This window comes from Equus caballus, chromosome 31, assembly GCF_041296265.1.
Source record: "Equus caballus isolate H_3958 breed thoroughbred chromosome 31, TB-T2T, whole genome shotgun sequence".
In the NCBI taxonomy this organism is placed as follows: domain Eukaryota; kingdom Metazoa; phylum Chordata; class Mammalia; order Perissodactyla; family Equidae; genus Equus; species Equus caballus.
Window position 1 is genome coordinate 7,894,780 of NC_091714.1, and position 16,063 is coordinate 7,910,842.

The window sequence follows — 16,063 nt, forward strand, 5'->3', positions numbered from 1 at the left end:
GAAAATATTTTCATTCACGATAGTATGAAAAAGAATAAAGCAGAAATAAACTTATGTTCAAGAATTGTATACTGAAAATTACAAAGTGCCGCTGAGAGAAATTAAAGATCCAGATAAATGGAGAGAAACCCTGTGTTCAGATTGGAAAACTTAGTATTAAGATAATAGTACCCCACATCATTCTACAGATTCAATGCAGTCTCTATCAAAATCCCAGCTGGGTTTTTTCGGGCAGAAATTGGCAAGCTGATCCTAAAATTCATAGGGAAATATAAATGACCCAGAATAGCCAAAACTTTCAGGGCAAAACTTGAAACAGGAGAATAAAGTTGGAGAACTAACACTTCTCAACTTTAAAACTTACTACAAAGCTACATTAATCAAGATAGTGTAGTACTGAATAAGAGAGAGCTCAATGGAACAGAATTGAGTCCACAGATAAATGCCTAGATTTATGGTCTTTCAACAAGGATGCCAAAACAATTCAATGGAGAAAGAACAGTCTTTTCAACAAATGATGCTGGGTCAAATAAATATCCACATGCAAAAGGATGAATTTGGACCCGTATCTGATATTATACCCAAAAATTAACTAAAACTAGATGATAGGCTTAAATATAAGAGCTAAAACTATGAAACTCTTAGAAGAAAATATAGGTATAAATCTTCATGACCTCAGGTCAAGTCATGATTTCTTAGATCACTTCAAGAGCACGTGCCATAAAGAATAAGTTGATAAACTGGACTTCAAAATTCAAAACTTTTGCGCTTCAAAAGACATCATTAAAAAAGTGAAAAGACAAGCCACAGACTGGGAGATATCTGGTAAAGGACCCGTATCTAGAATATATAAAAAAATCTCACAACTCATTAAGAAGACAAATATCTCAGTTTAAAAACAGGCAAAAGATTCAGATAGACATCTCACCAAAGAAGACATACAAATGGCCAAGAAGCACAAGAAGAAATGCTTGCCATCATTAGGGAAATGTAGATCAAAACCACAGTGAGATCCCACTTCACATACACTAGAATGGCTATTATCAAAAAGAAAGACAATATCAAGTACTGGTGAGGGTGTGGAGAAGCTGGACCCCTCCTACACTGCTGACGGGAACGCAACAGAGTGTAGCCACTTTGGAAGCAGTCTGGCAGCTTCTTAAAATACTGAACATGGATTTACCATATGACCCAGCAGCTCCACTCCCAAGACAAATGAAAACACATATCCAGACAAAGACTTGTTATGTGAATGTTCAGAGAACCATTATCCGTCATAAACCAAAAAGCAGAAGTAGTGAAAGAATAAACAAAACATGTGGCATAGCCATACAACGGATAGGATTCAACAATAAAGAGAAATGAAGTACTCATACATGCTACGAGATGGATAAACCTCAGAAATATCATGCTCAGTGAAAGAAGTTAGATGAAAAAGACCACAAATTATAAAATTCTATTTATATGAAATGTCCAGAATAGGCAAATCTATGGAAAGGAAGTGGCTTAGTGGTTGCCTAAGGCTGGGGGTAGGACTAGGGAGTGATGCAAAAGGACATCAGGGTTTGTTTTTGGGGTGATGGAATTATTCTAAGATGGACTGTGACGATGGTTGTACAGCTATGTGACTATACTGAAAATCACTGAACTTCACACTTCGAACAGTATGTAAATTACAGCTTTAAAAAGCTGTTTAAAAAACTGAAATTAAAAAAACTAAGTGTTTGTATAAATCCTTCTGATGCCAGCATACTCTGGACGTTAATGTCTTGGCTGAGGGCATCTCCCATCCTGGAGGGAAGGTGAACAGAAGTCAACGATCTTCTAAAAAGATTTCAGGAAGCTTTAAGGTCAATCTTTTAAAAAATTTAATAGCAAAAAGAAAGAAAAGAACAGCATCAATGACACTTAATTTGGGCAATTTCAGAAAACTAACTGCTGAAATATTTACATTCTGAAAAAGATGCTTTCTTGTCAAGAGACTATTCAGCAGTATTTACATCGACCTAGCCCCTGTACATCTTGGTTTAAAAATAAATTGAACCCCCAATATGTGATAACAAGGCTTAAACTTTTATCTGCTGTAAACTTGCTGGCTAATATAAAATCATTTAACAGGCCCTCTTACATCCTTAGTGTTGTTTCATTTAGCCCTTTCACTTTTCAGCGAGGAGACCCCAGGTCCTGAAGGAATTCCTAATCCAGGGCCCATCTCCAGCACACTCGATAGTACCCCTTCTGTTGAGGAACACATGAGTGAAAATGACAGACTTCCTTATCGGATAATGTGTTGGCTCTGAAGCTGATAATCATTAAAAGACAATATAACTGAGCTTTCCTAAAATAAACCATTTATTGAAAAAAGAACCTTTTTCTTAAATTTCATCAATTAGCCTTTTGCATAACAAACCTGTGGCTTGCCAACAACAACAAAAGGTAAGGTTTCACAGTCAGTGCACTCGACAAACAGATTAACAACAAGGCCCAGGACGCCTGATAACACTACAACTGCTTTTGAACCTACAAAGGTCAAAAATACTACACTGATGTCACGGTCTCAGTCACGCAAGAAACGGAGGTGACGGAGGCGATGGTCCGTGTACAGTAGTAATGGCACTTAACATGCAGCTTCTTCACCTCGTGGACACCGTCACTCAGGAGGGCCCCGTGCCACATCAAACAAACAGGAGCAGCAGGAGAAGTGACGCTTGTCACCTGTGCAGTCTTCAGTCTTGGAAGGTTAAAAAGGCTTATACTGCTTCTCAGCACAGTCTTTATGTAAATATTACATACAGTAGTGATTAAGAGAATTTTCCGAGTACACGCACTACTAGGCCACAGACTGACCGGCTTCACTCTTCATCTGTGCAAACCTGTGAGGAAGGCAGGAGAGAGCTGAGCCCTAGTCATGCTCCGGATAAGACCAACAGGCAAGCCCCAGTCCACGCATCCTGCTGCTCCCAGCACTGCGCCCGGCACAGAGCGAGGCTCACCCGGTGCAATGAGTAATGTCAGGGCTGAGTCACTGCTCTGTGGACCGAGGACTGAAAGCATTCGTACAATATCAAGTCAATATAAATTGTTTTCATACTTTATAACAAAGAAATAATTTTTTATTTAATTACAAATCCCTAATATTTATATAGCAAATCTGGCAGTGGTCCCTCGATTTCGTTCACCCTGCTCCTTTGCACCTTCCTTTCCTTTATCAGGAGCTCCTCTGCAGGGCCCGTTTCAAAGTTTTCTCCAGGGTCCCATTCTCATTCCATTTCTCCTTTGAATACTCTCCCAGCAACATTTCTGTCTCTGTAATCTGTATGCTACCCCAATTCTCTCTTGAACGCCAACTCAAAATATCCAAATGCCCATCTGAAATCCCCAAGCAGATGCTCCAAACACACCTCAAACACAATCTGCTACAGAGGAAATCGTCCTCTCCCTCACCCACCCCTCCACCAGCTGCCCTCCTTCCCTGGCCTTGCGAGCGGACTCTCGACAAGCTGGTGACACAAGCCTGGGAGCCATCCTAGACTCCTCCTCTCATTCACCTTCCACATCCAGTCACTCAGTCATGGCCACTTCAACTCCTAAATACCACTGATAACTCACCCCTCACCTCCCACTCCCACCCATCAGCCGTATCAGCAGCATCCTAAGTCGTCTCTTGTCTCCCGAATGATCATTCTAAAACACAGTTTCATCCTGTCACGCTTACAATTACACTGAAAGTCCTTCACGTGGCTCCTGCTTACTTTCCCAGCCATATCTTGTGCCATTTGCCACATCCTGTGAGCCATCAGCATCTACCCATGCACACTTCCTGACTGCTTTACCCTCCTAGTCGTGAGCCCTTCCAGCTCTCTTCCACTGTCTGCCATACCCGTACCCCTACCCCCATTCCTGATCTGGCGAAACCCTCCCAAACAGCCCAGGCATCTCATCCTAGAGAAAGCAGTATCTAGGATTACCTGACTGGATTAAATTCCCCTTCTCAATGACCCTACCACATGGCACACAGACCATTATCACAGCTTTTAACACAAGGATTGGTCATTACTAACCCTGTCTCTGCTCTCTCAGTAGAGATCAGTCATTACTAACCCTGTCTCTACTCTCTCAGCAGAGATCAGTCATTACTAACCCTGTACTTGAGGAGACTATACACTCCTCAAACACACCACCAAAATGGATCAAGCAGGAGAACCTTAGTAAACATTGTCCAAAAGAAAAAATATATACAAAATTCCCTGGCATAATCCATTTAGTTCCTTTCCGTTTCAGATACAGGTATTTATATTTAAGTTTCCAAATTTTCTTAAGTGCCAGATACAAACAGAACTTCTATATACTCAAATATGGAGAAAACTATACAGCAGTCTGCCAAACCTTGACGAAGGAATGGTCGAGGAGCTGGCTGGCCGTCCACCGCATCCTGGGCTCACTTTCAAGGCAGTGAGAAAGGAAGTCCTTTCCTTCTGGGCTTAATCTTTCAGGGATTGGTGGCTTATGTCCCATTCCCACTTTATACATAATCTGAAAGTTGTGTTCATATTCATGCCAAGGCCTCTGAGAAAAGAGAAAAAAATCAGGTTTTAATACTACGTCACCATAAAAAAACACAACTTCTCAATCTGTTTTTAGGCATCCCAATATTAACACATATCAGGGGCCGACAAACTTTTACTTAAAGGGCAAATAGTAGATAATTTAGGCTTGTGGATCATATGATCACTGCCACAACTATTTAATTCCCTCACTGTGGTGTGAAAGCAGCCTCAGACAGTATATATGAATGGGTATTACCATGTGCCAATGAAACTTTATTTAGAAAACCAGGCTGTCGGCACAGTCTGCCTACCCCATTTGGATGTTCTATTAATCCAGCATTATCTAGATGCCATCATCATGCAAATAAAAAATATAATATATAAAGTGATATGAAAATCTAACAAAACATATAAAATTCAACAGTTATCTTAAAGGAATGTTTAATAGGCTACCCTGTTGAATAAAGAGCATCAAATTCTATTAGTGCGAAGCTTAGATTATTTTATGATCACAGGAAAAACGAGATTCAGTGGGGAAAGAACTAAGTTTGTATATATTTCTGTACCGTTGTTTAGTTATCGTGGTATGCATTCTTCAGTGTGAGAGCTTGAACCTTCTTTGATGTATGGCTTGACTAAAATAACACATATCATAGGCATCCTTCTATGTTAATGCGAATTACTAGCTAATATTTATTAAGCACTTATTATGCGTGATCTTTTTCAGCAGCTGCAAGGTACAGCTGTATGATAATTTAATTTCCTACTGATAACATTTAGGAGGTTTCTAACTTTTCTGCTTTATAAACGACACTACACACATGCACACTGCGCCTCTACAAATCTGTGCAACTGTTCATTAGCAGTATCTTCATCAGAAGATCAAGTTTCAGAATTTTCAGATACTATACAATACAGAACAGTTTCACTGCCCTTGTGAAAATCCTTGTGCTCTACCTGTCCGTCCTTCCATCTCTCTCCTAGAGCCCCAGGCAACCACTGACCTTTTACTGCCTCTTCCAGAATGTCAGAGTTGGAATCATACAGTATGTGGCATTTTCCAATTGGCTTTTTTCACTTAGCAACATGCTTTTAGGGTTCCTCCATAATGTTTTGTGGTTCAATAGCTCACTTGTTATTGTGGCATAATCGTCTGTCGTATGGGTCCCCACAGTTGGTTCACCCATTTCCCTACTGAAGGATCCCTTGGCTGCTTCCAAGTCTTGGCAGTTATGAATAAAGCTGGCATAGGCATTTATGTGCCAGTCTTTGTGTGGACATAAGTCTTCAACTTCATGTTTCTTTCTGTAGCTGCCTGCTGCCCTGTGTTTTAATGAGAGCTTTATGCTTTTTTTCACCCCTCATGAGAGTTCTCTTAAGTCATATATCTTATAAATATTTGACTCCTAGTTTGTCACTTAACTTATTGAATCTTTTGACAGGTCACATTCTTAATCTCTAGTTGTGTCGTCTATTTAGCAGAAAAATGTGTCCACAATATTTATAATGATAATAAAAACACAACTATTGCTCTGTTCATGTAAAGTGCCCTCCTGAAGTTTCTCCTCCAGGTGTGGTCTCTGCTTACCTTGCCGGTCACCATCTCTATGACAACACACCCCAGACTCCAGATGTCGGCCGCACGCCCATGGCCCTCTCCTTTCGCACGAGTGATAACTTCTGGAGCCATGTACGCTTTAAAAGCCACAGATACGGAGATAAGAATGGGTCATAAACACAACACAATGTATTAACAGAGTCAAGCAATAAATTAATATTGTATAATATTCTACAAGAAGAAACAACTAATTAGTTGAGGGGGGATACTTTCTCCAAATTACATAATAGGAAATATCGAAACTTGAAGAGATATTTCAAATCAATTTCTTGAATGGACATTTTAGGGGCCGAATTACCTTCTATAAGACAATTTTTGAGTGTGCAAATCTTCAGATTAAATTATATTTACAATGAAAATATGAAACTTAACCTGCAAAGGAGGATGTAAAATTTTATGACACAAAACAATCAAAACAAATAATTACCATTTAAACATAAGGCTCTTTCAACTAGAATAGTTTTAGTAAACCCAATGCGAACAATCAAGTTTTTCTGAGAAGGAAAAAAGGCCTTCCTCCCTCCTTTGAATTGCCCAGTCCGACAAGCGCGGTCAGGCGGAGCCTCAGCGTCTGTGGCCTGGGTCCTTCACGGGCAGAAAGCCTTACCTGCTCTCCAGGCCTCTGCTGACAAGAGAGGAGAGGGGAAAGCCCGGTTACCGAGCACACAGGAACGAGTCACAGTGCAAAGACAAACCAAGCTGGTCCCCACCTGCTGTCCCCAGTGTGCTATTCACTTCCCCAGGCATGGTCTGTGCATTGTTTTTAAGCTTCACTGAGCATCCGAAATCTCCCAGTTTGATTAGTCCAGACGAGGTGAGGAAGATATTGGCACCTAACAGAAACAAGCAGTCGTGAGCTTCCGAGGCACACTGAGGGCATTTTAAAGCCTACATGGTAACCCAAACTACCAGGAACTTGATTCACAGACTAAATAACATAAAGGTTAATGAAATTTTACTTACAAAGTGTAATCAAGAAAGCCTTCTACACAAACGTTAATACAAACAATTTTAATATCATTATAGATAGTGTTGACCAATACATTCCAAACTGAAATACATGCATCAATTCTAACACTAAAAACCCAGAGAGATATTTAAAAGAAATCACATATAAAACACAAATGCTTGTGGTGAGAGTCCCTGCAAATTAGAGCTGTATATCATTAGCGGCTCCTGTAACAGGAAACAACATGGAGACGAGAACTGGCACCCGCTGCTGTCTTTCGAGCTGTATCTGAGGCTGACACTGGATTTATTTTAGACTGTGACCAAAAAGAATGTTCTTAATTGTCTCGCATTTCTACAAGGAGTATATGTGCCTAACTTGTACTCTAGCTGGAATGTGGATTACTGTTCATCTCTCAGGGCAGCTCTGCCATCTGCTATAAGCCACAAGATATTATCACGCCAACTGAGCCACCCATCTTGGCGTTATGTATCTTGTGGCACTTCTTTTAAAAAGCAACACAGAGCCACTCAAGTCAGACAATGAGCCATACAACACTGAAGTCTAACTGTTAATCCTCACAGCCTGCACTCCCACTGCAGGTGGCCCACAGAGGACTACACAAGTGCTCGCTTCCTTATTCTGCAGCTAGTCCCTATGTGCACATTCTTAGCCATGCTGAACTGTCAGGAATATCACAAGGACACAAGTGAACAGACTTCCTTCAAGGACTCCGAGGGATTCTCTTTATGGCGACAGCCAATGACACGACAGTACTGTTTCATGACAGTGGACAAAGAACTGAGCATGGTATTTGGGGAAGAACCACTGGAAACAGGCAATGCCATGGCCTGACAAAAGGCCCAATTAAGCAAATGCCCAGAATGATCTCAAAGAACGAAGCAAGGTGGTGGATGGGCAGGCAGAGGACAAGACTGGAGTATGCTGGGGATTCAGGCCGAGCCACCCTCGAGAGCAGGACAACTCTCATACTCAGACCAAAGCAGGTTCTGCTGTAACGTGGGCCCCACTGCGTCTAGTGGGGTTAGAAGTCAGACCAATTCTAGAGAGAATGTGTTTAGGCTGGCCTCAGACAAGGTGACAGATAGAATCCTTTAGTCTAGGGTCGATTAGAGACAAAAATAACTTGTCACTTTAATTATCCCCAAAGACTCCCAAATACAAAAGTCAGGGGCATGGCGTGTTGGGCAAATGCAAGAGAGACAGTTCGGAGACAGTGGCATGGCTATTCCTCTCACACCAGAAAGGAAACACACTTATCATCCATCAGCCCCACCAAATCTGTCTTATCAGAAGTCTACACTGGAGGAGGCTGGCGTACATCAACGCTGTCCTTGTCTCCCAAAACACACCTGCACATCGCGACTTACACCAGCATCTCTGATTCACTGTCATTTTACGTATTTACGACACTCATATATAAATACACAAGAGTCTCAACATAGGACAAAGGACGCTCTCATGACGAATGTCCAGTAAATACACAGGGTGGGCCCAATCAGCCTATAAAATAGCAAATTTCATTTTTGGGAAATAGATGTCACTAAACGCAGTGTTGAACAGAAAGACAGAGCAGCCCTACCCACTCCTGGAGGGAGACGTGTGCTCTATAGTTTCTCAACACAGGGTTCTGTATGGAAGAATACTTACAGTACAGGGATTTCTCCCTAGAGAAGCAATGCGCGGGAGTGGGAACAAGCGCCTTGAGAGTACCTACTATGTACTACACACCAGATGAGTCTCGGGCCCACGGCAGCCAGGCGAGTGTGGGGATTACCTTTAATGTCGCGGTGAACTATGCCATGTTCATGGAGGACATTGATTGCAACGGTGATCTGCTTTGAATACAGCCTAATGACATGCTCCTGAAGTCCCAGCCTCGACACCTCTTCTAATGTACCCTCGTCACAGTACTCCATGAAGATGTACATTTCTTCCTGCGGGAGGAATAAAACGCAGCCTGTGTTTACATGTACACTAAGTGAAGGATCTGGAAAACTTCACAGGCCACGCCCCAAAGTAATCTTCTCTCTAACAGTATGCTGCACCTGTCATCCTGAATGCTGAGTGGTCTTATAACCGTCATTTCTAACTCCTCTACAGCAGTGTCTGCCTGCCTCCTCTGTCTGGAATTATACAGTCAGATGGGGTAAGAACAGTTCCTCACCACAGGTGACAAATGTCTATAATCCTCCAAAATTAAGTCTGCCATATAATCTCAGACAGGGACCAACAGGGCTGTCCCTATAAATATATTATTAAGTACTGAAACACATCCTTTTCAAATACGGATTTATTTGTGGAAACATTAAAAATCACCAATATCCAACTTCCCCTGGAAGCTTGTATTCCACCAAGATGCTCCAAGTTATCCTCTTTCCCTCCGTGTATTTATTTCTAAACACAAGAGGGAAATGAATGTGAGGTTTCAATTCCCTCTCATTTCACACGGGCTCCTTAAACACATATAAAAGAAAAATCAGTATTACTTCACAGTGTGCTCAAGAGTGGTTCAGCAAAAAATAGCAGGAAAATCACAGGTCGTGAGGAGCTGCATATGGGGCATTTCAGAAGACTCCTCTGATTGGCAGGATGGGTTTCAGTGCTTTATAATGGTGGGTTAATGACTACAGTCTACAACTTACATTTTAGGAAGAACTCCTCTAGTTTCAGAGAGAAGGCAGAAATGATGTAACTCATGGAGATTTCCTGACAATTAGGCAAAGTTACTGTGCTCTGAAATGAGAAGACCTGTGATGTAGAACAGGACTCCATTTGGACCCTCACTGATTCCTCACACAAAAACCGTGGGATTAAAGCTGCTTACTCTATGAAGCTCCACACCAAAATACCGAACCAGATTGGGGTGTTTGATGCCTTCGAAGATTTTCAATTCGTCTGCAGTTTCCTTGATAGTTTTATGATCATTAGGTTGAAAGCGAATCTGTAAAAGGAAAATTGTTGATTACTGTTGGTACTGTCACAAACTAGAAACACAACAACTTTAAACACAAGGGCTGAGAGCTGTCTCCTGACATTTTCACCCTCCAGACCCATGAGACTACGGTCAGTGCCTTTGTGACTTTACTTCCAGACTTCCTTTCCTTTGTTGTTCCAATTGAATTCTGCTTTAGAATATTCGGTGAGATAACAGCTAATGGGATAGTGCTCAAAAGCGCAAACTGAATTAATAAAAACATTACACATTCAGTAAGCAATCAGAGGTGTTTAGGCTCTGGGCAAGATAAAAAGATGAGACAGGATTCTGCCCTTAAGAAGTTTACAATCAAGCTGGAATAAGGATATAAAAGCTGTGGGGGTAAGTGCCGGGCAGGGAGATGAAGAAATGCTACAGGAGGTCAGGAGAGGGGTGATCGGCATGGTCAGGCGCTGTGTGCCCTGCTGCACGCAAGGCCACTTGGGATAGCAGTGGCTGCAGCAGCCCCAGCCTCGTCCTCCACTGCGCCCCTGCTCCTGAGTCACGCGGCGTCTCCTCACAGCGACAACAGTCTTTGCCTCCCTGACGGACCTACCTCAGGTTTTCCCTGCTCTTCCCATTCTACCTCCAGCTGTTAAACATGGCTCACTTCTGAAGCTTATCACAAACGTCATCTTCTCCCCCCAAACCACCCCTATAAGATGCTACTGCTACCGTCGTCCTCTAAGCTTTCAGGAAACTTTACGTCTGTCTCCCTCTGGATGGCACTTACCATCCCTGTGTGGTGTCAGAATTATTTGTGTTCCTGGTCTTACCTCCTCGCTGGAATTGTAAACTCCTTTACTCTCATGTGTTTTCTCGGTGTGTCTGCCTGGCTGGTCCCAATGGTGTAAATGATAAAAAGCGGGCCTCAGGCCCAGACGGCTCACTGTGGAAGGACCAAAGCCAGCCCACAGCTACGCACTAAGGGAAACTCCCAAACGCACAGATGCCTGACAGAGGGCCCCAGAGGGCCGGCCACTCACCTCCTTCATCGCCATCAGTTCACCGGTGTCGACACTGATGCAGGTGTAAACCTTTCCATACTGCCCTTCCCCTGGGAACAGGAACACACACGGCGCTCTCAGTCACCAAAGCCAGGCCACTCAGACGCACAACCATCTCAGCCGATTCTAAATCCATATTCACGTGTCTATGTTTATCTTACTAGAGTCTTATTACTAGTTCCCTAATAAACCAAGCCATAGACAATCTCTTCACCCTGTCTTACCTATAAATAGCTTTCAACAGAGTAGAACTGTGTGGGTTTTCATTTTAATTTAATTCTGGTAAATGTCAGAAGAGGCCCGAAGGAGAGCACTAGGCGCCCTGGTGCACACGCCTGAGCCCCTGCAGCCTGGAAGAGGGCTGGGCCGGGAGGGCAGGGGTGGGCAGGGCAGGGGGAGCACGCTGGAGGAAGCCTGGCCTCCGTCTAGGGGCACGTCATTGCCGCTCGTCCAGGACTGTGTGGGAGTGGATATTCTACTGACACACCTTCAAGAAATTACAGGGGAGACGTGGCTGAATAAGGTTGATAACAATAATATAATTTATAGAGTACTTGATTATCTTCACTGTTTTCTGCCCTGACTGACAGCTCCAGGGACCCTCCAGGTCTCCTGAGGTTCAGAGCCCCGAATTACAACTGTGTTTGCCTCTTCAGTCCTAAATGCTCAACAGACACAAAGGCACTTAAATGGGGGAAGGGTCTGAAACACGATGGGGCTCCTTCTCACACAATCTACTACTAGTAATTTACAAGAAGCCATTTTACCTGGAAATCAATTAATTAGGCAATGTTTTAGAAAAGACTGTCCTGCCTTTATCTGTATCCAGTCTCTCTTCAGTAACATTCTTGTGGGTATAAATTAAAAAGAATACAGACTAGAACAAACAGGTAAAATTTATGTACTTATTCACTGGCAACCTCTGGAGTTATCAAGTAAAACTATTCAACTTAATGAATCATGTAGTAATACCTTTCTAAAATCTCATTTGGTATTGCTCTTAGAACACATCTTAAAAATGAAAGAGAAACACAGAACCCTCTGCAAAGATACAATGTATATCTGCCATGTCTCTAGGAGAGAAGGACCAACTACATAAGATTTAACCTGAAGAAGTGTAACTCTTGCTATTTCTAACAGAGACGATCTTGGTATCACGTTCCTTAGTTTTCTTACCAATTTTGTTTCCTCTTTGCCACTTGAAGGTCACCTTCCTCAAACCAACATGCATAACATTATCATAAGACTTCGGGGTATCACAAACTTGACCGATGATATTCTTTCTCCTCATTTCTCGATACCTCTTTTCTTCAAACAATCGGACTGACTTCTGGATGGCTTCTATGGGTCCTTGCTTAGAAGCCGTATCTGCAGAGAGAATCACAAACTCAGTTCTCCCAATCATTATTATCAAGTCAATTTCCAGCAAATAATAATAAAAACAGAGCAATATACATTATTAGCACTCCATCAGAGCAAGACTTCTCATTGTCTACTCATATACATAACAGGTGAATTACAGTCCATCAAAGTCTAATATCTCAGAGCATCCCACCCACCATATAAACACACACCTATCACATCCGCCAGTCAGACAGCACGGCTGAGCTCCTCTCCCGAGACCGCTGGTGAGACTCCTGCAGGAGCCACCTACCTCCCTCGAGTTTCTCCTCTCTCCAACCCACTCTCGTGGGCCAGAATTATCTTACTGACACATAAAATCTGATCGTGTTACTGTCCTACATAAATTTATTTCATGGGTCATCACAATGTTTCCCAAAAATGCAAAGCCCTTCAGAAGGGATTTCAAGTCCTGTGTAATTTGGATCCAGTTTATCTTTTCTGATTCATTTTTTTACGCCATTCCCTTTTTCTTCCCTACCACAGGCTCTGGAGAAGCAAACTGAGAAGACTCTCTTGGAACACACTGAACTGTCCTCCCTTCCAGGCCTCTGTTCACACTTTCCTGTCTGCCTACAACGTCGTCTTCTCACCACAGTGCCTGACTTACGAGTAAATCAGCAGAAACACCACACCTCTTCTAGGAAGCTACCTCTGATGAGAAGGGAGTTAACTGGGCCCTTCTCGAGGAACTGCTCAGAGTAAGGGCTCTTGAATCAGAATGCCTGGGAGAAAATCCTGGCCTGACCATGTTCTAGGTGCGTCACAATGAGCAAGTTAATTGACTTCTTCACATATCAAATTCCTAATCTGTGAAATGAAGGTAATAATACCTAATTCCCAGAGCTATTGTGAGGACCTAATGAAATTACGCCTGTAAAGCATTTAGCCCAGTGCCTGAAATACAGAAATACTCAATAAATTCTAGCTATTGTTATTATTACTCCTCATTTTCCCATCAGGTTCTATGCCTCTCTTTCTCCAACTCATTTTATTGTGATTTATAGTAAGAATAGATATCTAAAACAACAGTTTCATGAAACATTACTCTTACTCCATGTGATTTGGATTCCATCCTGTTTGTACGAATGCTTATTTTACAAACCACCAATGGGTTAGTGATGGAACTTCACTGGAAAAACACCGCTTCATACACATCTCCCGTACAGCACTTCTCCTGCTGTGTCCAAACTAGCATCTAAGAGCCTGAAACTTCTGGCAGAGATCACTGAGGCCTCAGATGACTGTAAGGTTAACTTAAGAGAAATGCCCCGAGATTTATAATGTTCTAATTATAGCTTCTTACTACAATCATTTCCTAAAACACGGATCCTTGTTTCCTTTACCTCAGTACGCGACACATCGAGTCCACTGAGCACTGAGTAAGATTTCACAGCTGTGAGGCCATGGACTCCACTGTCAAATATTTCTGGGAAAGGTTTATTTTTCTTTATACAGTAAAAGGTTCCCAAGATCTCTCAGTCTTCAATAAGTCAACGTGAACTGTAACTCTCCCAAGAGTTCCCAAGTTTACTTGACCACAAAGTATTTGTTTTGAAAATCATCGCAAATACCTGGTATCTATGGGCACTACTAGTTAAACGAGAGCCACTGGAGAGACCCTCCTCCCCGTCACCAGGCTCAAGCCAGTGAAACCATCCCTGACCCCAAGCCCTCTCCACACACCCAACCTGCCCCAGCCTGTTAAATGTTGCATCACAATTGTTTCTTGCCTCTATTCCTTTTTTCGAATCCCACCTTAGTCCAGTCTCTTCCTATTTCACACCGCATTACTGCAGTGGTATTCTAACCAATCTCCCTATTTCCTCCCCAATTCAGGCCAGCAGGTTAACCTAGCTCAGTGTCTACTATACTCCCACCGCCCACTCCCTGAACATACCAGCTGCTCAAGAGGCTTCAGGGGCTGCCCACCATCTCTGGGTAAGGCCTTCAGCACTCAGCCCATGACTGAAGACTGGCTGGGATCTGATCTCCCCTTCCCCTGTCAATTTCACCTCCGCGTACATCGAAAGTCTCCAGTCCAGTCCAGCCGGTCTATTCTTTAGTCACTGGGCCTCCAGAAGTGTTTCTCATTCTGCACTTTCCTCTTAGCCTGATGCAGACCTGCCTTTCCTTCAAGGGCCAGCTCCAGCCTCAACCCTCTGTGAAATCCCTCCTGACTGCTCCCGGCCTTGGTGGACAATTATTCTTCTGATCAGTCACACATATTTCAAAGGGGCGCTGTGCTGGGAAGAGTACTGGACTTGGAGACAGGAGCAGTGCATTCTAGTCCCAGCTCTGTCATTTATTACCTTGACCAAATTATCTGGCCTCTCAGAAATTTTTACCATTTATGGAAAGAGAACAAGATCTATTCTGCCTATTGCTCAAGACTGCTGTGCCAAACAATATGTGAGAGCATTTTATACGTCATCAAATGCTAGACCAATAATTTTTCTATTTATCCTTTTGATTAATATTGACTGATCACCTACTTTGTAAGATAAATGTTTTGCCTCAACTACTTAGCACAAAAAATGAACATTTATTCATTTCACAAATATTTATTATATTTCTACCATGTACAAAGAATTATGCTAAAGGTCCAACCAACGTGACATATAAAATTAAGTATCACACTGCTTAAATAATACAAAGATGAATAAAACATGCGCCTGATCCAAAGGAGCTTGTAACTTACTATAAAAAATAGTAAATGTACACAAACAGCACATACAGAAAGTGCTATGAGAGGTATAAAAGAGATACATTTAACGCAGAAGATCTAATAATAAGAAAATAAAGCATATTTTCTCTGCATCTGCTCACTTATGCTTAAACATTGTAGCTCAACGGCCTTCCTCTTACCCTTTGTCTGGCTGATAAGTGTCCGAAGTTCCCAGCTCCTCCGCGCTGACCCACTGGAATCACCTTTTGGATACGCTGGTTCTGCACAAAGTATTTTTTCATACAAATTAAGACTTATAAAACAAATGCGCTTATTTAATTGAGAGCAAGACTGAAATTGGGAGTGGTCATGATTAGTTACCATCGACCTATCCTTTTTGGTGATTAATTTCTGTTTGACGTGAGTATGAGAAGCTGTGTCTACAATCAATTCTAGAAAATTGCACCAAACTAAGAAGTTGTTAATGGGCCAAAGGATTTTAACTACACACACTTTCCACAAGTAACAGACTACAGAATCCTGAGCAGAAGGTGGATTCTTTAGGGACCCCCCTCAAGAGGTCCTGCCAGGAGCCCAGCAACCTTACAGCACGAGTGAGCACCATGTGGTTCCTGGGAAAAGACTCCTGGGTCTGCGCTGTAATAAAGCTTCAGCATATCACCAACAAACACAGTGTCCCTTTTGTATTTTTAAAGTGAATACCAGTGCTTGGAAATTAAAATATCAGGAATAACGATTTTTTAAAAAGCAACAAAAGTAGACCCAGAAAATGCAAATACGGCTAAAAAGGCATCTGGAAAAAACCAATGTGTTCAGCATTAAATCTCCTCATAAAGCTCTCTCACTTCTTATTC

General features: G+C 42.3%; 1 protein-coding gene across 16 annotated transcripts in view; it reads right to left on the reverse strand.

Moving 5' to 3' along the window:
* Positions 1-2,334: 2,334 nt before the first annotated feature.
* The window catches only part of MAP3K4 (mitogen-activated protein kinase kinase kinase 4), a 138,887-nt gene continuing 125,158 nt past the window's right edge, over positions 2,335-16,063 (reverse strand). For 11 of the 16 annotated variants that reach the window (XM_070256506.1, XM_070256503.1, XM_023633026.2 and 8 more), the window contains 9 exons: positions 15,389-15,469; positions 12,296-12,487; positions 11,099-11,169; positions 9,963-10,079; positions 8,913-9,072; positions 6,876-6,998; positions 6,136-6,242; positions 4,387-4,566; positions 2,335-2,873 (listed from right to left, as the gene is read on the reverse strand). In XM_070256506.1, the coding sequence (XP_070112607.1) occupies positions 2,853-2,873; positions 4,387-4,566; positions 6,136-6,242; positions 6,876-6,998; positions 8,913-9,072; positions 9,963-10,079; positions 11,099-11,169; positions 12,296-12,487; positions 15,389-15,469 (1,052 nt within the window). In that variant the 3' untranslated portion in view covers positions 2,335-2,852. Of the gene's footprint in view, positions 2,874-4,386; positions 4,567-6,135; positions 6,243-6,875; positions 6,999-8,912; positions 9,073-9,780; positions 9,872-9,962; positions 10,080-11,098; positions 11,170-12,295; positions 12,488-15,388; positions 15,470-16,063 lie in introns of all 16 variants that reach the window. The other 5 variants (XR_011434483.1, XR_011434482.1, XR_011434480.1 and 2 more) reach the window with 1 other exon arrangement.